The sequence below is a fragment of the Hippocampus guttulatus genome, chromosome 6 (genome assembly GCF_054856545.1).
Source record: "Hippocampus guttulatus isolate MCC_2025c chromosome 6, RoL_Hgut_1.0, whole genome shotgun sequence".
NCBI classification, from domain to species: Eukaryota; Metazoa; Chordata; class Actinopteri; order Syngnathiformes; family Syngnathidae; genus Hippocampus; species Hippocampus guttulatus.
Genome location: NC_141266.1, coordinates 15,599,659 through 15,618,757, shown reverse-complemented (window position 1 = coordinate 15,618,757; position 19,099 = coordinate 15,599,659). Strand labels below are relative to the sequence as shown.

At 44.8% G+C, this 19,099-nt stretch overlaps 1 protein-coding gene across 4 annotated transcripts in view; it reads right to left on the bottom strand.

Annotated features, from left to right (window-relative positions):
* Positions 1 to 19,099, bottom strand: part of nbeal2 (neurobeachin-like 2) — a 40,265-nt gene that overhangs the window by 7,701 nt on the left and 13,465 nt on the right. For 2 of the 4 annotated variants that reach the window (XM_086113118.1, XM_086113120.1), the window contains exons 7-43: positions 18,305 to 18,390; positions 17,903 to 18,206; positions 17,716 to 17,822; positions 17,406 to 17,486; positions 16,037 to 16,120; positions 14,824 to 14,922; positions 14,041 to 14,675; positions 13,820 to 13,952; positions 13,017 to 13,136; positions 12,576 to 12,906; positions 12,415 to 12,497; positions 12,222 to 12,314; positions 11,922 to 12,093; positions 11,372 to 11,505; positions 10,905 to 11,064; positions 10,649 to 10,751; positions 10,423 to 10,573; positions 9,657 to 9,812; positions 9,375 to 9,534; positions 8,676 to 8,764; positions 7,903 to 8,577; positions 7,623 to 7,807; positions 6,669 to 6,825; positions 6,190 to 6,333; positions 5,016 to 5,342; positions 3,920 to 4,069; positions 3,675 to 3,832; positions 3,312 to 3,436; positions 3,112 to 3,226; positions 2,838 to 2,995; positions 2,087 to 2,220; positions 1,899 to 2,006; positions 1,713 to 1,808; positions 1,452 to 1,576; positions 414 to 554; positions 205 to 335; positions 23 to 132 (exon numbers count right to left, since the gene is read on the bottom strand). In XM_086113118.1, coding sequence (XP_085969244.1) covers positions 23 to 132; positions 205 to 335; positions 414 to 554; positions 1,452 to 1,576; positions 1,713 to 1,808; positions 1,899 to 2,006; positions 2,087 to 2,220; positions 2,838 to 2,995; positions 3,112 to 3,226; positions 3,312 to 3,436; positions 3,675 to 3,832; positions 3,920 to 4,069; positions 5,016 to 5,342; positions 6,190 to 6,333; positions 6,669 to 6,825; positions 7,623 to 7,807; positions 7,903 to 8,577; positions 8,676 to 8,764; positions 9,375 to 9,534; positions 9,657 to 9,812; positions 10,423 to 10,573; positions 10,649 to 10,751; positions 10,905 to 11,064; positions 11,372 to 11,505; positions 11,922 to 12,093; positions 12,222 to 12,314; positions 12,415 to 12,497; positions 12,576 to 12,906; positions 13,017 to 13,136; positions 13,820 to 13,952; positions 14,041 to 14,675; positions 14,824 to 14,922; positions 16,037 to 16,120; positions 17,406 to 17,486; positions 17,716 to 17,822; positions 17,903 to 18,206; positions 18,305 to 18,390 — 6,320 coding nt within the window. The remainder of the gene's footprint in view (positions 1 to 22; positions 133 to 204; positions 336 to 413; positions 555 to 1,451; positions 1,577 to 1,712; positions 1,809 to 1,898; positions 2,007 to 2,086; positions 2,221 to 2,837; positions 2,996 to 3,111; positions 3,227 to 3,311; positions 3,437 to 3,674; positions 3,833 to 3,919; positions 4,070 to 5,015; positions 5,343 to 6,189; positions 6,334 to 6,668; positions 6,826 to 7,622; positions 7,808 to 7,902; positions 8,578 to 8,675; positions 8,765 to 9,374; positions 9,535 to 9,656; positions 9,813 to 10,422; positions 10,574 to 10,648; positions 10,752 to 10,904; positions 11,065 to 11,371; positions 11,506 to 11,921; positions 12,094 to 12,221; positions 12,315 to 12,414; positions 12,498 to 12,575; positions 12,907 to 13,016; positions 13,137 to 13,819; positions 13,953 to 14,040; positions 14,676 to 14,823; positions 14,923 to 16,036; positions 16,121 to 17,405; positions 17,487 to 17,715; positions 17,823 to 17,902; positions 18,207 to 18,304; positions 18,391 to 19,099) is intronic. The other 2 variants (XM_086113119.1, XM_086113122.1) reach the window with 2 other exon arrangements.

Here is a 19,099-nt window from a genome sequence, read left to right as displayed (position 1 = left end):
GCATCGCACGCCAACTTCTCACCAGAGCTTTCCTGTGCTTTCTGATGAAGTCTTCCCTCGACGTGGCCCAGCGGGGCAGCAGAACGTCCTCCACCGGATCCTGAGACATCTGCAGGGATCCCAGGTCGAAGCCTGCGACAAGAAGTGAGGTACGTCGTGCTTGGTGTCATGTATCAGTGCAACGCACATCAACCCGAAACGCACCATTCATGTTCTGCAGGATTTCTGGGAAGTAGAAGAACTCCGGGATGAGCTCCTTGACATCAGCTGGGCTTTCTATGCGAGCTTGCCAGGCTGCCGCCACCGAGTGGAACTGTCGGTCCGCGCAGTCGAACCTAAACGTAGTTGATCACGTGTCCGTTTAGGATTGGACCTGCCCGCCGTGGCTTGCTACACCTTGATGTCGTTCCCACCTGCCGCTCTGCAGCTGGATGTGCAGCGTGGTAAACGGCTCCATGCGGATCATGTAGTGCATGACTCCTGCTGCGTTGGAGTAGTGTGTGCCATAGTGGAATTTGTCGATGGTGCCCGTTGAGTCCTCAAAGCTTTCATATCTGGTGGAAAACAATGAGTTAGCCAAAGACAGCATTGTGCTGCAAGTTGGTGGGCGGTGCCTTGACAAATGCCCGCCCCAAAAAAAAAATGACGTTGATTATTTTTCAAGATGTGATGAAGGACGCATCGGCCAATTATTCCCCGCTATTGTTTTAAGTCCACAATCGAAAACGCACTCGACTTGGGTGTTCCTCACCATAAAAAAGTGAATCCAAGACTAATATCTTGTTCTAGTCAGTTGACGAGCGGTTTTTAGCAGGAGATATGAAGTCTCTTTTCCTCACTGAGACGACAGCTGAAGTTGAATAACGAACTGCGTATGAATTTGTCATGATCTGTGTTTTTGCTGATTTGGTTTTGATTCGATTTGCTCGTTTCATGTTTTCCTTGTGTCCATTTTTTTTCTTCAGTTTACTGGCTTGTACTTAAATAATTAGACACCTTTTATGTGCAGCACTGTAACGCTTAACTGCAAGCGTTTTTAGTACTGTTAAATAGCAGATTAATTTCATCCGAACAGTGAGTGTTGTGCTTGATATGTCATGAAAACACAACAGCGTCTTTTTATGATGACCAATTTTATGCACTTTTCGTCCTTTGGTTATTGCTGGAGTACATTTACACTACTGCGAGTATGAATACCATTTTTATGATATGCTAATTGCAACCCCTCAAAAGCGAACTCAACTTAGACTCGGTTCATGTGTATTTCATATTGCGTCGTGGCTATTTTACTTTTTTTTTTATTGTGCAGTACGTCAAACAAAACCTTGTTCTGAAGAAACTGTCCTCACAGATAAACTACTACTGCTCCATTTTGCTAAATACTGTCACATCTTTTTTTTTTTGGTTGTACACCACTGTTCGTCACAAAAAGAGCTTGAAGGCCAACTTACTTCTCTTTGACCGCCTGCGCATGGCGAGAGTTGACCACACCAACAGGTTTGGACAAGTCTCGGAAAACTGTCGGGTCTTCCAGATCCAGAACGGGGGAAGTGTAGTCGCAGAGTATCCAGGGGAACTGAATAAAGACAACACGGACGTCTTTTGTGGCGTGCGTGTGTGTGTGTGTGTGTGTGTGTGTGTGTGTGTGTGTGCGTGCGTGGGTGCGCGCACTGCCTCCACTCTCTTGTCTCTCCTCTCATGTGTGGTCTTACCACAGGATATTGCGATAGGTCATTGTAAGTGCGCCCAGCGATGGTGTTGAGTTGCATCAAATATTCAAAATTTGATATTTCCCTGCAGACCCATTTCTGTGCAACACATGAGAAACAGATCAGCACGAGACGGGACATTTAGCAAATAATAATCCTACATGAGAGACTAAAATTGTCTATAAACACCTGTGTGAGGCCCGATGCTTTCAGCAGCTCTTGAGGTGATCGGGATCCAAAGTAAAAAAGGTTGGGAGGGCGCAGGCCCAGAATCCTTGAATACACTTTATTACGTAACTAAGGAGAGGAAAGATAAAGAGTCTGTTCTGAGATCTTGAATTGGGCAAAAGTGTCAAATGCTGTGAACTCGACATCACCTTCTTCTTGAAGTTGATGAAGTAGTGAGCCTGGTCGATGAAGAAAAGCTCCAGTGCAGAACGACGCAGGTTGTAGCGCCTCAAATGGACCTCTCGGAGCTGAGACAGAGGTCGCTTGAAGTCGAAACCGATCCCTGCAGGGATGGACAATAGTCATGCCCATACTTAGACTTAAATACCACTTACGACATTCTCACATGGCCACAACATTATATACACCGGCCACATCTAACGGCATCCAATGAAAATGCAGAATCCAACATTCTGGAAGTAATTATCTTTTTTTTTTGCAAACAATATGTTCCTTACTGTAGTTTTACAATGATGCTGCATTGTATCGTGATAAGTGCTCCACATTATATTTTGTCCTCATGTTGCTAAATGAAGTCAATATATTTGGAAGAAAAAAAACCCAACTCACTTTTTTGATGCAGTGCAGTTCTACATCACGACAAACAACGGCCACAACCATAAACCTACTGAACGCTTTTGCCATACTTCATGGGAAGCATTGCTCAAGTTTTTTTTTCCTAATTATTTGTTGAGTGTTACTGTTTAAGATAATAAACCACTGTTGAAATTGAAGGTTTCAAGAAAGAACGGGTAGCTAAATTAGTGGATTCGGTTTTCAAACAACAGACACTCCTCCCTCTCCTCTCTTTGGGAACTTTTATACTATCACAAAAGTAAGTATCACACGCACACACACAGTACAGGTATATGTGTATTCAATGCAATGTATATTGCTCACCCTCCTCCGTTTCCTCTTTCTCAATGGTGCCGTCGTAGAAGTAAAGGTGGTGCGTGGTGACCTCCAGGCGGCCGGGAACCTTGGCTACGATGGTGATGAGTTCGCAGTCTTCGGATAAAACCAGCTTTTCTTTTTGGCTCTCGTCTTCGGCCTCCACACTAAATGCAAAAGTGAGAACGGAATATTTGAATTGGATATACTGTTTGCCAGCCTGTTGTAAAAGTGTTCTTATCAAGAGCTGAATGTGAAGTGCACGTTTCGTTCGTGAACTCACTTGTTATCTAAAAAAACAAGATCCTCATCTCCTAACTGGTCGTCCTCCATGTCGCTCACTTTGGCTTGTTTAGCAACAGCCAAAGGGAGAGGCTCGGAACGTGGACTGTCCACTCCTGGAAAAAGAATGTCATCATTGTATTTTGAATTGATTTTTTTGTTAAACCGGCCAAATGCATCATGGTCCACTGTGTTACGCACCCATGTTGTCCCTCTGGGCACTGGCCTCTGTGTGGGGATCATAATGGTGGTTGGGAACAAGTTTGAGGCGCATTTTTGAATATGTCTCTGCACTGGACAGGATCCACTTGACCTGAGGCTGATTTCTGCAGAACGTATAGAAAAACAAATGAAGCATGTGTTTCTCTGTCTCTGAAAATAACCAGGAAGGCAGTGAGAGTGGAAAAGAGCTGAAGGCCAGCCGGGCTGCAAAGAGTAAGCAGGAGAGTGCTTTGAGGCACAAACAGATTCCAGGGGGAAGTGGCAAAGCAGACTGTCAGAAGGAATGTAAAGCATGTTTGGGTAAAGCGAATAAAAATAACAGTGGCTGAGAGGAAGTCATACTTCTTGGCCCACACTGCTCTTTCGCTGGTCAACAGCCTTCGCAGAGCCTTCCAGTGCTGCCACACCACCCCCTGCTGGTTGGAGCTCTGCTTCTGCCAACCGACGTAGCGCCCGTTCTCACTTCGAACGCGCTTCAGGTAGGGGTCGACGATCAATTCCTGTAACCGTGCACATCATTGTCGGATAAGCGGAGAGGTCGAGTGTTGCGGTTACCCACGGGAGGGAGCGCTGCACGTTACTCCCACCTGAAACTTTGCTTTACTGTCCGATCTGTCTTTGTCTCGTTTGAAGGCCGTACTCATGAGGTCATCGAAACAGGAATTCCAGAAATTGGACATGATGTCATGGCTCCGTCCAAACGTGTCCAACTCATACTGCTCCATGGTGGGCCGAACCTGCGCACAGAAACAGAAGCAGAAAAATATACTATCGCAGCACCCAAGACTGAGATCTTTGAACTTGTTGATCATGGGCACGTTAAAACACCCAACAATAAAATTGAAAAACCATCACTTTAAAACTAACTTCTTAACATGGATAATGTTAGACAGATAAACATTTAACATTCTGTTTATTTTGGTGGTTGCGGTTTGTAGTGGGGCAGAAATGTTTAACGTAAGATTGGCTACCTTTTTTTTTTCAATTTATTAATTGATTCCAGTACCACTGGATAAAGTGGTAGAGCAATTGTACTGTATTTGCAACGACTTATTTAAAATATCCTGCTAGTGAACACAAAAATATTTGCATATATGCTTGTGACTTTGAAACGGAACAATAAAACGTAGTTATTGTCATACACAACAACAAAATGTATGCAGGAAAAGTGATTACGATTGCACGACTGTCTGTGTCTTATGTGTTGCGTTGTGTTAGTTTGATATTTTGACTTCAAGATGGCGCCGCGAGAGTGGCTGCCTTTCCAGCAGCTCCTATATTTTGTTCTTCTACTTCTTCCTTTCATAACTTTGCTGCTGAATTTGTCCATTGCGAGACTAATAAAGGATTTCTTATCTTATCTTTTTTTTTTTTTTTTTTTTTTTTGGATGGCTATAAAAGGGGAAAAGCTCAAATGTGGAGATATTTTTCATTCAATGTACTGGATTTATTATACACACTGAGGGGGATTTGTAACTTCATGTTGTTTTGTGTCGCGCCCTGAACAAAGACACGCGTGCAGACTTGCAAGGAGAGATTTCAAACTGACATCGGGTTGAAATATATTAACTCCATTGGTGCGAGTTCAAAACTGTTTTCATAACCTTGTTTTGGAAAGATATTGATTTGTATGATGAGTAGGCAACTTTCGTTGAATCTCGTCAAACAATAACAGCTGCTGACCTGCTGCTGGTAAAAGCTCTGCCATTCCAGCGTGTGGCAGTAGGCCTTCAGATCTTGGGCAAATGTGGTGCTGCCATTGGTGATGGGCAGACTAGGGAGCAGCTGTTGGACCGTAATTGGGTCTGCATGCTGGTCCAGGAGGGCTCGCACCACCGGGACCACCTGGGAGAACATCTCCGCATGCTCAGTGTTGTTGATGTCCGTCGCGTCCTTGTCTGGCCACAGGGGGGCGCCAATGCGGCCTAGCAGGAAGCAGACCTCCTCCCAGCTGAGACACAGCACAGTCTGAAGTAGGCTGTGCAGCTTCACGAAGGCCATCACACACACCTGAGGAGGCCGGAGGACTTTTTAAGTGGCGTCAATTGAAATCGCTAAACTTGTGAGTCTCTATTTTCGGGCATTCTATGCAGCACATTGTGAGTCAGTAAAACGTGCTATCTCAACAGATAAGGAACAATAACTAACTCGTACATCAAGAAAAGTTGCTTTCATTAAATAATTGGAACTTCATGTCTTTAAATCCTGTGAACATTTCTCAGTATGGCGCAATTTACACCACTTTAAACTACACTTACAAATTTTAATGCTTTTTTGCTGTAGTTTTTCGGGAGTGCAAAAGGGTCAACAAAACTGCTTTCTGTTTTTATTTTATGAGATAGTAGAATGTGAACTCGTATCTGCAATGTTTCATATATACAGTACTGTATTTATCAGAAGGATAAATACATGTGGAGGACGACATGAGTCATGATTTAGCATTACCTTATCACAGGAAGAAAAATACACATCTAAAAAAATACAAACACTGCAGTTACATCACACAGACTTATTTTAAATTAAACAGCAAACACATCTACTGGTTCACAGCACGATTCATTTGATGTATTTTGATAAATGGCTTTCTCCGCAAATGAGTATTTCAACCAACAAATCATGTGATCGGAAGCCTTGTGGTTGCTTCAGTTATGATCGCTCAGTCCCACGGTGCTACAGCAACGGCAGTCACAACTCAGAGAGGAGCTACCCTTTCATACCCAACACTCCTCACAAGATGAATGACTCAAATGTCTTTGAAGTGAAACCCCTACAAGGTCTGGTATTTGTAATCTGCCTCTGTCTGTGTGAACCCTTCAACGTAAGTCAAATATTGCAGGCGATAAAAGGGACAACCAACTTGTGACTGCTGCTGTTGGATATAGCCAGTGATGATGCGTAGGCCGATCTGGGACATCTCCTTCAGTTCTGTGCTTCCGGGGTTACCGGGGGTGCTGTGCCAGGCCTGCAACTTGTCCAGTAGGTTCACAACCCCTTCGAAGATCTGTGATGAAGCGAATATCAACAAAGGATTCGCAGTGAAAGCGTAGACCTCATTTCAAACCAGAAGAACTTGAACCTGATCTGAACTAGAATTTTAACAATGATGCAACCAATTCATCTCAATGACGGTATTTTAGGGAGGCTTGAATGGATACAAATACACTACTGAGTCACCAACCCGGCATGACGCTGCCTAAGAAATGCATGTAAAATAATAATGGCATTCAAACTGATAAATTCTCACCGCATACTGTCAGCAGTATCAAGTTTCAAGCATTTGGACTGAGTGTGAGAAAAAAAATCCAAACGATGTGTGAGGCAGGCCGTCGGATGCACCTTTTCACTCCACAGTGTATGATTGTTGGTTCCCTCGGCGAACAGGAAGTCCTGCAGCAACCTGAGGAGCCTCACCAGGCTGGGACAAAAAGGCAGGAATACACCCTGGGCGTCCCTCAGGTCGGACAAAGACGATTCCAGCATCATCTCCAGCAGACTGTTACACACAGTGTGGCACAGCACCACGTAATGTCATAAAACTTAGAGCGTAAAAACTGTCACGGCTCCTCACGATATTGTGACAAAAACATGTACTGATAATGTTTCTATTATATTTTTGTCAAGTCGTGTAGTGTCAAGTTAGTAAAGTGAATTTACTGCCTTCCAAGATATTGTCGCTGCCACAGTGATGTCACCACACATTTAATGATGCCATCAATGTCAGCCGCAATGACCGTGTGAATGTACACACTAATGTTGTGACTTACGTCTAAAATGGACAAGCGAAAAAATAATAATAATAAAACATTCTCATGTCCGGCTGCTGCTCTGCCAAATTATCTGGAAAACAGCATAAAAGTGGCTTCACTTTAAACCCGGCAATTTGGTCCAAATGAGTGGCCACCCCAGCAAATCTTTTGATGCAAGGTTTATTCCTGTTCAAAGGCATCATTGTAATGTATTGTGAGTACTGATTGAATCCTGATTCATATGAAAAGTGCTTGTGCATAAATTTTGATTTGGTGGCTTTATAAAGAAATGGCATTCAATCGGTTCAAGAATTGCAAATGCATGGCAGATGACCACAAAGCCGATAACAAGGTCAGCTAAAAACTTTTAACAGAACTGAACTGCATTCCCTTTCGAATTACATGGAAGAAAATGGAACTTCAAAATTGAGGATAGCAATTCCACTTTTGACCGGTCTTACGATCTCAAGTAGCGTCACGTGTCGGAAACAAGTCTCTATCCTCCTGGTGGGCTATAATCAAACGGCTTGTGAGAGAAGATAACCTCCGTTTGATGTCATCGGGCGGGCGGACCAGTTGGCAGGAGGAACCCAGTTTAGTGAGAACAGAAAACACCTGGCCCCTCTCTCTCCAGACCACATCCTCGGGCCCGTCCGCCCCACTGCCGCTCCAAAGCACCGAGAAGATAATGTTGGTGAGCAGGTTGCAGAGCTCCTCTTCTGGCGTCTGCTAAAAGTCAACCAACACTCAGACACGAAGCCTCACAGAAAACACCAGAAAGCTTTCGGAGATAAAGCTCAAGATATGACCGTCATTATCCAAACCTGTGGATTGGACGTGTTGGAGATCGAGTCTCCGGTGGGAGGGTCTGTCCCGTAACTGGCGTGGTCCAAAACATTGGATAGACTGGAGCTTTTTCTGGGTCGCTGCGGCGGAAAGGCTTTGCTGTACTCCAGAGGGGATGGTGTGTTTGTGAGGCTACTTGTTGGGGTGACCGTCTCTCCAATGCTGCCTAGTTCCAAATCAAAAGGTGGCGACGTTCCGTACGGGGAGAAAGGCTGGTAATCTCTCCCTTCCTCATCGACGCGAGACGAGGGAATATCCACCACGATGGAATTGGAGAGGGAGGACGAGTGACTCTCTTGGTCTGTAGAATCGAATGACTTTAGCTGGCCTCCCACGCCACTGGGCGGTGATTGGGATAAATCGGAAAATCCCTCGGAGGTATCTCGTTGGACGCCGTCCTCCTCTTCCTCGTCGTCGTCCTCCTCCTGCGAGGTACCGTAGTTGAGGAAGATGCCCGTACGCGGATCCTCGATGAGCAGACTCGGGTCTCGACGCAACAGAGGCCGGAAGTTGGCCTCGGTGGATCCCGAGAGGCTAGCGGCGAACGATTCGTAGGACTCCTTCACATAAAGTTTGGTGAGAACATCCTGCCAACCGGGCTGTTTGGCCAGCTGCTTCACGTAGTCCTCGCTGAGATAGATGAGGTGAAAGAGCTGTTTGCAGAACCACAGGAGATGTGAGGATAATTTGCGCCAATAGCGAAAATTGCTTTGATGAAGATGAGGCTAGAGTGGCAGAAGGTCAGACTGACCTTGCGACAAACATCCAGGCGGACTGCCAGGTCAGCCCGGTGGGACAGACACACCACAGCTAGGAGGTCTCTGAAGTTCGGGCTCGTGTCTGAGGGGGGGCATGCAGACGCGGTCGTTGGAAATGATTCCGTATTTACCACTCAACGTTGTAATGTGATGCTGGGGCTTAACTCATTCAGTACCAGCCAATTCTAGACTAAGTCTGAAAAAACGTTTAAAAACGTCTTTGGGAGTGAATGAGTTAATTGGCGATACTGCGTTGACTAATTTCAATCCCTTTCATTTTACTTGGATTAAAAAAAAAAAAGACCAGAGCAACTAAATTCACCTAAAGAATTACATAACCAGTCAAAGGTTTGGACGCATTGGAAACCTTTTGACTGGTTGTGTTGTTCTAATCACAAAAAATTGTAAGTAGTCATGGTTTGGAAAAAAAAAAGAAGCAACAAGGAAGCATAAAAGGATGAGCAAAAAAGGGAAGACTTTGATCATTGTTTTTAGTTTTCATTGGATTGCTGTCAGTTGTTGTTCATCCAAGCGAGCGATGTCATTGTCTTATACTTCCCATTTACGATTGTAAAGATAAGATAAGATAAGATATCCTTTATTTGTCCCACACTGGGGAAATTTACAGCCTCCAGCAGCAAGAATGTAGGCAGAAAGAAGAATAAAGGCCTCTCTTGTTTGAATTGAAATACCTGTCGCAAGGACCTGCTCGTACAGACATCGCACAGTCGTCATGGTCACGGGAAGGTCTTCAAGGAAAAACACCAGGCCAAGGTAGCCAAAGTCCTTAAGTTTGAGGCGCTGCTTGTTGCGCTCGGACACACGCTCGCTCTTCAGGATTTTGTATAAAACCTGCAGACACAATGCATGATGCCGGATGGTGTTGACGGAGGTTGTTTTAAAGAGAGAGAAGGCACGAGTGAGAAGAGACAGACAGAAAGAAAGAAAGAAGGAAAGAACAAAACTACTCTGACCCTGAAGACCATCTCTCTGGCCCGGTCCCCAAAGCTCGGGTTGAGAAGGAGACTATAAAGTTGTTCCACTCCCCACTCCAGAAGCACAGCCTGCACCTGTTCACGAGGGGGGCTGCTCCGGAAAAGCTCATAAAGCACCTCCAGGGCCTTTACCACCTGAACAAAAACGCCCAAGAAAGAGGTGTCGGGTTGAATTCGGGAGGGACATGTTAAGTGTCCCCCCACGCCCCCCAAAAAAATTCTATTCATATAATATGCAAACGAGAATGGCACAAAGAAGAGCACTGAACACCACGTCCAATTCGCCTACTGCATAAACCATAATTTTGCCATTAGGATTCATTCATTATTCCTCCTCGAAAAAAATTTGCCCCACATCAATGGAAAACAATATCATAGAACTGCAATTTTATACTGTTTTACACCAGAATCTACTCACTAACAAACACACAACCCAAAGTGTTATGTGCTGCATGTGCAATCAGGAATTTTTCCCCCTCTACATTATATGAATTGCAACACAGCTTGTAAAATCAAGGACCGAAACTGCCGTAGCAGAAACAAAAAAGCAATCCTGACCGCACTTTTCTTCAGATCTGCACCTAAATGAAATTAATTCTCCCATGGTCCATGCCCCGCCACGGGGTAGAAATGATGCCATCACCAAATACTGCCCAGGAATCTATCATGCAGGTCAATGTGAATCGGGATCATTTTGCCGGCAACGTATCACGAAAAATCCCCCGAAACGACAAGGGATCAGTACCTGCTGCTCATCTCCCGCACTCAGAATGTAAGCGAGTACACTATGGAGCTCCTCAGCTGTCGGAGACCTGAGGAAGTCTTTCAGCAACGCAAACAAACTCGTCTGAATCATCTGCTTCTCGTCACTGAGACAGCCGCCATCTTTCTCCGCGCTGCATATGAAACATGAAGGAAATGTATTTCACAACACATTCCGTTTTCTCCGCAGAATCAAAATCCAAATTCACCTGTAGTACGTGCGAATGGTATCCAGAATGTACTGAACTCCATATTTCCTCTTCAGGCGCTGTTTCCCTTTGTGGATCACAGACGAGATGTACTGGACGTGATCTTGGATAAGGAACATTAGCATTCGCTCAGTACGACATTTGGAAACCAACTTTTACAAAAGAAAGAAATTCACAACATATCAAGTGTGATAGCCTGAGCTTCCTACGGTATGTTATGCTTAAACCATCTAATGCCGCCATGCTTGTGCCTCACCGTGACAAACAGCAAAATGGCTTCTGGTCCAGATGCGGAAATCAAAGAGCAGGTGCTGGTAGAACTGCTGCAGAAGTGGACCATTCCCCTCGTTGAGGACCTGGTCGAGTAGCAGCCGGCATGCAATCAAAACATTCATGTCCATCATAGTTTCTGGAACCTGCAGAGAGGAGAAATGTGTACGTTGCTGTCCATCTGGCTTCATAATGCCCAGGCCCTAACGTTTGACATTAAAACTCATTCAGTACCAGCCAATTCTAGACCAAGTCTGAAAAGACGTTTAAAAACGTCTTTGGGAGTGAATGAGTTAAAAACGGACATCCACGTTAAATCAAGTCAGTGCAAATCATTTGGCAAATTCATGAACGTCAAAGAATACCAGAGGACATGATATGACCACGTTTATCGTTAGACAGCACCTTTGCAATGAAAAAATGTCTGTTCATACTGAAATTAGTATTTCTTACTTTGCTGAGCATGGCTCCGATGATGCTCGGCCCGTGGCACTGCAGCAGGCTTTCCTGATTGACAGGATGACGACGGATCATGTTCTTCATCATCAGCAAGAAGGCCGCGAGGCTGTTCCTCTCCAGTCTGGCTTCTAGAAGGAAAGACAAACAAACACAAACTTACTGACAACCGCAACGCAACAAAACAGAGGATGATCGATGTTATTTTACACCAACGGCTACTAATGTCACGTCGTGATATCTTTTTGAATTTTGTTGTGATTAAGGGCTATAGAAATAAACTTGACTTGAATTGTGACTGAGGAGCTCTGGGTGGGAATATCAAGTCTTCCGCAAACTTTGTGAATGTTAAGCATATACTGTATTTTCGCTCAGTACAATGTGTGACCGTTGTTTAGTCAAGTTAAAGAAAATCATTCCTGGAAACAGAATTTTAAAAACTGAAAAAATATATAAACTGTGATTTCATGATGCACTCATTTTGAAGCCTACGTTTACCATAAGGCAGTTCAACACCAACTGTGCAATCAATGAAACAGAATCTGACCTGAAGACTTAAGTGGCAGCAGCATTGCGGCCGGGCTTCGTGACGACGATGTCAGTTCTGGTCCCAGCAGTTCTGAGATCTCCTGAGCGCCGTTGTACACCTGCTCTTCCTCGCAAACTTGCTCCAGGAGGGGCAGCAAAACCCCTATGCCCCCAACCACACTGACGGCATCCTGCAGGGGAAACACATCCAGAGACGCACATGGATTCTGCGCAGGGATGGAAACTCCCAAAGCAGAAGAGATCTAGATATTCACAGCAACTTAGTTCAACATATTTACGTAACCAAAATAAATCTAACCTTCACGTCCCAGTTGATGACTCTGTGTCCCGTTAGCCGGCCGTCATATTGATGATTAGGAGACAAATCCAGGCATATTTGACTCTTGAATGCCTGAAGCAGACACATGAGCAAATGCATGCCAATCAATTATAAAATAAAATAAAAATGTACTGGCTGATTTTCACACTTGGCAGCTTTTTCAGTCGTTTACCTGGGGAGTGTAGTAGAGCACAAGCTTGCTGTTGAGATCAGATAACTCTCCATCCGCTTTGAACAAGGGCACGTGATTTGGGCCTGCGATAGACAGCGACGCTACATTTCAACACAGGTACGGGTACAACTGCCAAATTGTATTCGAGCAGTGCGGCTTACCTGCAGCGTACAGCGCTCTTGTTTGGCTCGGCTGCAGAGACTCATGGCAAATAAAGGCGGTGCCCAGGAGTCCATCCAGAGAAGAGGGCGTTCCCCACTCTGTGTCCTGCAGCCCCGCTGGGATGGACTGCACCGTGGAGTCATTCAGAGAGCCCCAGCGGCCCCCTGCAAAGTTGGCTGGAAATGACTGGGAGCGGATTAGAGAGTGGGCGTTGGTGGGAAAGGCAAATTCCGGGGACTGGCCCGAAGACAAGGATGTGTGTAGATTAGGCGAGGTTGTGGTGGTAGTTGTTCGGTTTCCTGCAGAGCCGATGCAGCAGGAAGTAAAAGGCTTCAAGGCAAACAAATGGAAAACAGATATTTTTTTTTCATGAGGTCATACCATCTTGCTTTCAACTCTGTAGGTAGGCAACAACCAAAGAAACAAATGTAACTTATTACCTCACTCAAGGATGGAAAGCGAATCTGAGCTGTTTTGGACAACTCTCCGTCAATGAAGATGTTGACCAGGTTCTGACCAAAAGGACGACGGCCTTGAATGTGGACTATGGCGACTGAATGCTGAAAATATAATCAAGAAAGTATTTGTGTTATTTACTGTATGTACTGGATGTAACGGCGCAGAGAAATGGTTTGGCATTGAGAACGGAAAGTAAATATGAACAACCACAAGACGAAATTCCTTGCTAATTCAGAGATCTATTTCAATGATTGTGTTTAACAATTATGCTTAAAGGGTAGGGGTGTGCATTTGACTAAATTGTTCTTGATCAACAAGACTAAAATTAAACATTCATGATTGATTAACTCATTCACTCCCAAAGACGTTTTTAAACGTCTTTTCAGACTTGGTCCAGAATTGGCTGGTACTGAATGAGTTTTAATGGTGCATTTTTTTTTCTATTCTATATGTATGCATTTCCAGCAACGAAAGAATGTCTTGAAAAGTTTTGCACCACTGTTTCCATTCTATTGTACTGAGCAGAATAGTGCCGCGTGGAGTTGTGACTTATACAGCTCAACCTCCGCCAAGTCACGTTCTACTTTCGACCACAGACTAAATCAACGGCTCTGCCGTTGGTTGTTGACACGCCTTTTCAAAAAACAATTCATTGATTACCGTACCCATCCTAACTGTTAGGTCAAACATCCAGACTAGAGGGCCTTGAAAAGAACGGCGTGTGACATTTTCCCTGATGCACTGCGTTGATATTTGGGAGAGGCTGAGTCGTCACTGCACTCACCCAGCGTGAGTCAGCTAGTGGGAGTTCTGGCAATGCGACGGCCATGTAATCTTTCTTCGTGCAAACAGCCACGACCAGCACGCCCTCCATTGTGAAAAAGGCTTCCAGTCCTGTTCCACTAGCTGTGAAGAAACTTTATACAAGACAAGAGCTTTAAAAACCAAAACATTCAGTCGGCTATGACACAAAAGTCATTTCTCATGCCGGCCTTGCCCTTATACCTGTAAAGCTGCTTCCTGCGAGGTCCTTTTCCCATGTCCTGTTGACTTGCTGTGACCAAGGTGGCGGTAGGTTTGTTGAAGTCTAGCGGAGGGGAATGTGGGAAGTCCATATTGAGGCGGAGCCAAGCATGAAAGGCAAAGCTGCTGCCTGACCATCGCTGGACTGTGGGCACCATGATACCCGCCATAGGGGGTGTGAGATCAAAGTACTGCAGGGCGCTGTCACGACCTTCTCGCGCCGCCATTGCCGAGAGAACTTGGATGATGCGGGTGCAGAATGGATGCGCGCCCTTATCCTGATCCAAGCTGAGCAGTTTGAGGAGGCTCCTCAGCTCCTCAGGCTTCAGGCAAAGTGAGCCCAGGTCCTGCAGGAGCCCCAGCATGGCATCGACGCACTGCCTGTCCAAGTGCTGCGGTTGCGAGAGCACCTGCAGGAGGGCTCCCACCATGCCTGCCTCCACAGCCACAGTCCGACAAGATAGGGAGCCACCGCATACAGTCGCCAGCCACTGTGCCACCAGCAGCTGGAGCTCCCTATGGGCGTGCAGCTCAGGAAGCCATTGCAGGAGCAACAGCAGCGGCTGGTCATTACTAATGCCTAAGTGATGTGCATGGGCATACTCGCCCTCCACCGCCTGGAAAGGAACAAACACAGAAGTGGCTCGTAATGAGAGTGAGAATGGGATGCGGTGACATGACGCCATTTAAAAAGGTCGTTTGTGAGAGAAAATGGACGGCTCTCTGGAGGCAGTGAGCGGATAATGAGAGTAAAATGCTTTTCACCATGTTCATCAACTCCTGCAGCAGCCTTTTGGTGGGCTGACCTTGACTCTTGAGCACGTCAAAGAGCTGCGAGTAGCCGATCCGCTCCTTGAAAGTTTCCTGTGGGACGAGACCGAAATAGCGAGTCGAAAGCTACTCCGCAGAGAATGCAAAATTGGCACGCATTAGGCCAATTGGAACACAATGAAATTTCTGACATGAATGCAGAACAGTCTTCCTGAGAAGCTCGGAGTATTCCACGAAGACATAGTAATAGGCACTGTGTGAATATATTAGGGATGAACAATTTTGAAAAATAATTACATTGAGATGTTTGTGTTTTTTTTCCCTCTACATTGTAATTGCAATGAAATATGCAATTCTTTTTTTCCAAGGCCCTTCTCTTGTCCATTTTCAACAAACACAATGAATCTATATTCCAACAAAAAATATCAGATATATTATACATAAACGTTTTGCTCTTATAGGGCAGGCTTGTGTAAAAATCAAGGCAAATGAACCACAAATTAATATGAAACACAGTTTATTTATCCTCTTCAATTAGAGTTGCCTGACTGAACACATTCAGATGCAGCCTTGTAAGTATTCACTGCAACAACTTCACAAAATTCCATCATACAAGTGCGATCTAAACAAAATTCAGTAAATCATGAATCAGATGACAATAATGTGCACAAATCTGTGACTTGATCTTGTTTTTGTATCTTGTGTTGAGCACATGCTTCGTGAAACATTGACTTGTACAATTATAGACTGCACTTCTTAAGCACTGAACTTATTTACATACGATAGGAATAAACGATAAAGTACACATTGGTCGGAAATGAAAATTGCATTCTACTACAATGTGATGTAGATTTGAATTTGATTAACTCTTCAGCCCTAAAATACGAATATGTAAGTACTGCCTTTATGCAATGGTGAACAGTGTTATCCCGAGAGCCTGAAGTGTTTCAAATATCATTCTGACGTAGCAAAATGAGGTAGGGCATGAGAGACAACGCAGTGCTTCGAACAACAACCACACTAATCACCATTCAAATCAATTAAATAATACTTCTTAGGCAGTGTTACTCACAACGTTATTATCTTGTTTGAAGTTAAAATTCTTCCCGGATTTGAATGCATTACACCAGTGCTCAGAATGTTATCCTACTTCAAAGATTAATGATGCACGGTCGGACCAAAGGTGATCCCATGATGATATTTTTACCTTGGCAGTGGGAGAGTTACTCATGATGGCTGTAAGAACTCCTAAAGCATGCACTGTGATGCTGTCCGAGCCTCGCTCCAGGACCTACAGCACCATGGGGGGAAATGAGACGTCATCAAGCCGGTGCAACAAGTCAAAATGTGCAGCGTCCACCAGGAAAGAAAGGATGGGGCTGAAGTAGAAGCGGGAATGAAGGAGCACAGCTATTTGTCCACACCAAGATTATATGTGAGGCAACCAGGGTAAAGAAAGAGAGACAATTAAGAGAGGCGACAGCCAATCCCAAGACACTAAAGAGATCTTTTTTTTTTCTTTTTTTTTAATGCTGGTACCACCACACCAGCAGCCAAGGAGGTAAGAAGAGTCATGCATCAACCACCATCTCATGCACTATGTAAAAACGAGTCCAGTGGAATCAACAGGGAATTCAGCCTCTATCTAGGAACATGACTTACTGTATGATAGAGTCTCTCTTTGCATTAAAAGTTACATCACAGCGATTTCTTATTGTTGTCCCCCCCCCCCCCCAAATAAATTGGTCAAAAGCGTATTTCACTTTGTCAAAGCAAGAATCTCATTGATTTGAGTCGATGGGCCTCATAGGTCAGATCTGCAATCACATGCTCCTTATATGACATAGTTCTAAGCCAGACTTTAACCAATCATTTTATTGTGCTTTCTATTGATTTCAAAGGAAAACAAAGAGTCGCCGGCAGTTCATCTCTTGCTTCCTCCCACATTCCAAAAGCATGTATGCTAAGTTGACTGAAGACTTTAAATTGTCTACCAACCAGCATGAATGATCGTTTGCCTATATGTGGCCGATGACTGACTGGGGGAGGGTTGCACTTATCAAAGTCAGTGAGATCCGAATGAAGACAAACATGATGAAAAATGGATGGGTGGATCTAGAGTAAAATGTTGAAAACCAATAAATGTTCCTCTTCAGTTCTACTGCTGGTCATAGTTTTCCATCAATCCCCTACAAACTGTCGGGGATCATTGCGCAAGATGTCAGAGCCAAATGCCCACGTATTTGGAATTCTGTCAGCACTCGGGCAGTTTTTCAAATTCCGCATTGTTAGTCCTTTTCGCCGCTTAAAAATGCAAAAGATGTTTCTTCATTTTCAGTGTCCAACTTTACTGCATGAAAGTGAAAATTTGTTCTCAGGACATAGGTGTAAAGATAAGGTCGCTGTCTCACCCCAAGTCACAGTTATCATATCATGCTACCTGCTTCATAAGCCTGCCTTCCTGCCCTAATGTTTCCTGTTTAGACAACTGATAGCTGTGAACACGTGAAGGCTGAGTTTCCTGCTGACAGATCAATATCAACACCAAAGGTTTGTTTGGGGGTTGAGGGGAGTACCTGGTCCACTCTGACCTCTGTGAGTAAACTTGTAGTGAGGTCACACTCACTCTTCGGCCTAAGCCTGTTGCTCTGAAAGAGCTACAGGACATACACAGAGTACAATTTCAAAAATGCAGACAGTTCGACGTCAAGTACTGCAGGTTTTAAGAAAATCGTCATATTTCGGTGACGGGCACTGCTGAGGGGAGTCGGCAAACAAACGAGGAATTGCATTTGAGGAATATGAGGAAAACAAATGAGGAGATCTGTGCGGACTAGAAATGAATCAAAAGCTGACGGCCACATTCGAGATGGCCTAGCCGCCAACCTTGCTGTTCTGTATGAGCCTGAGGATGTGCTCAAAGCAGTTGTTGTTCAGGAAGACAGCCTGGAGGGCGGGCCGATCCGAACACTGCAGGATCTCGGGTACGGCGTCTACAAAAGAGAGCAAAGCGTAACATGAGCTTCATTGTCACATCAGTCATTTGACCTCCGCGCGGATTCAGTCGTCTTACTCAGCATCAGGCTCTGGAGCGAGATCAGCCGCCCCTCGGAGTTCTGCCTGTCTTGCTCCTCACTGCTCAGCGGACGGTTCCAGTTCAGGAGCTGGAAGAAACTCTGCAGTATGGTCTTGATGTCGACTTGCCGCTCTGAGGGGCTGCTAAAATGCAGCAGGTGGATCATTGCGGTAAGGCACTGCAAGGTCAGCCGAGGGAGGGATGTGTCTTTTGAGTGAGGGGAGGCCCGGCAACACCAAGCTCGCAGCACGGAGAAGAGGTCCTCGACAGCGTGAGAGGTGACGGCGAGGAGACCATTTGGCTGCAAAGATGCATCATATGCGAGATGATCCACGGTAATCACATTCCCAGACAATAATAACCTCTGATTATGAGGACACAGCAAATATGGCGACAGACCTTGCCCCCACTAATGATAGCTCCCTGGAGATGAACCAGCCTGAGTGTGAGAAGCTCTGGGATCTTCTCACTGCCATGCAGACTTTCTGTAAATTTGAAATCATGCAGTACGTAGGTCAAATGGAGATGTTGAATAAACTTCACGGAGTACAGGAAAAAAAAAAGAAAAAAGAAACAAACCAGACAGAACACAAAGCCCATTACTGAGAAACTGTATTCCAAAGTGACAATAAATTTTAAAAAATGACTCAGAACTTTTTGTGACACTTAACATCCGACACGAGAGCTATGAAAAGTGTGTCGTGTATAACTGCACTCAACTATGGAAGATGAAGGGACGCCTCTAACATTGTTTTAACTTACTGAGCTGAGAGGACCGAAACGGCTCTCACTATGATGCCGTGCCATCTGACACCGCTGCAAACTACAAGTGCAATAACAAATGCAAAATGTTGACCTTTGCCAAGGCCGAACAGTCCTAATTTGAATAAGTACCAAATGATATATCCATGCCCTACTTATCCCTGAAGCCTGTGATGAAGATAAAAGCATTATTTATTCAGATATTCCCTCCGAGGCTGAGGTGATGAATAGCTCTCTAGCATGGACAATCCAAACTCAGCATTGTTATCTTTTTACCGCCCGACTTTTTAACACAGCACTTGTATTGGACCACATTACATTGACCTCATGTGTTTATTGAGTGTATATTATCGAATGATAGTATTAGCAGCTGTAATGACCTTTGAAAGTCACGCTTTGTTAATGAATGACTCTCGGCTCCAGGTTGGAGCC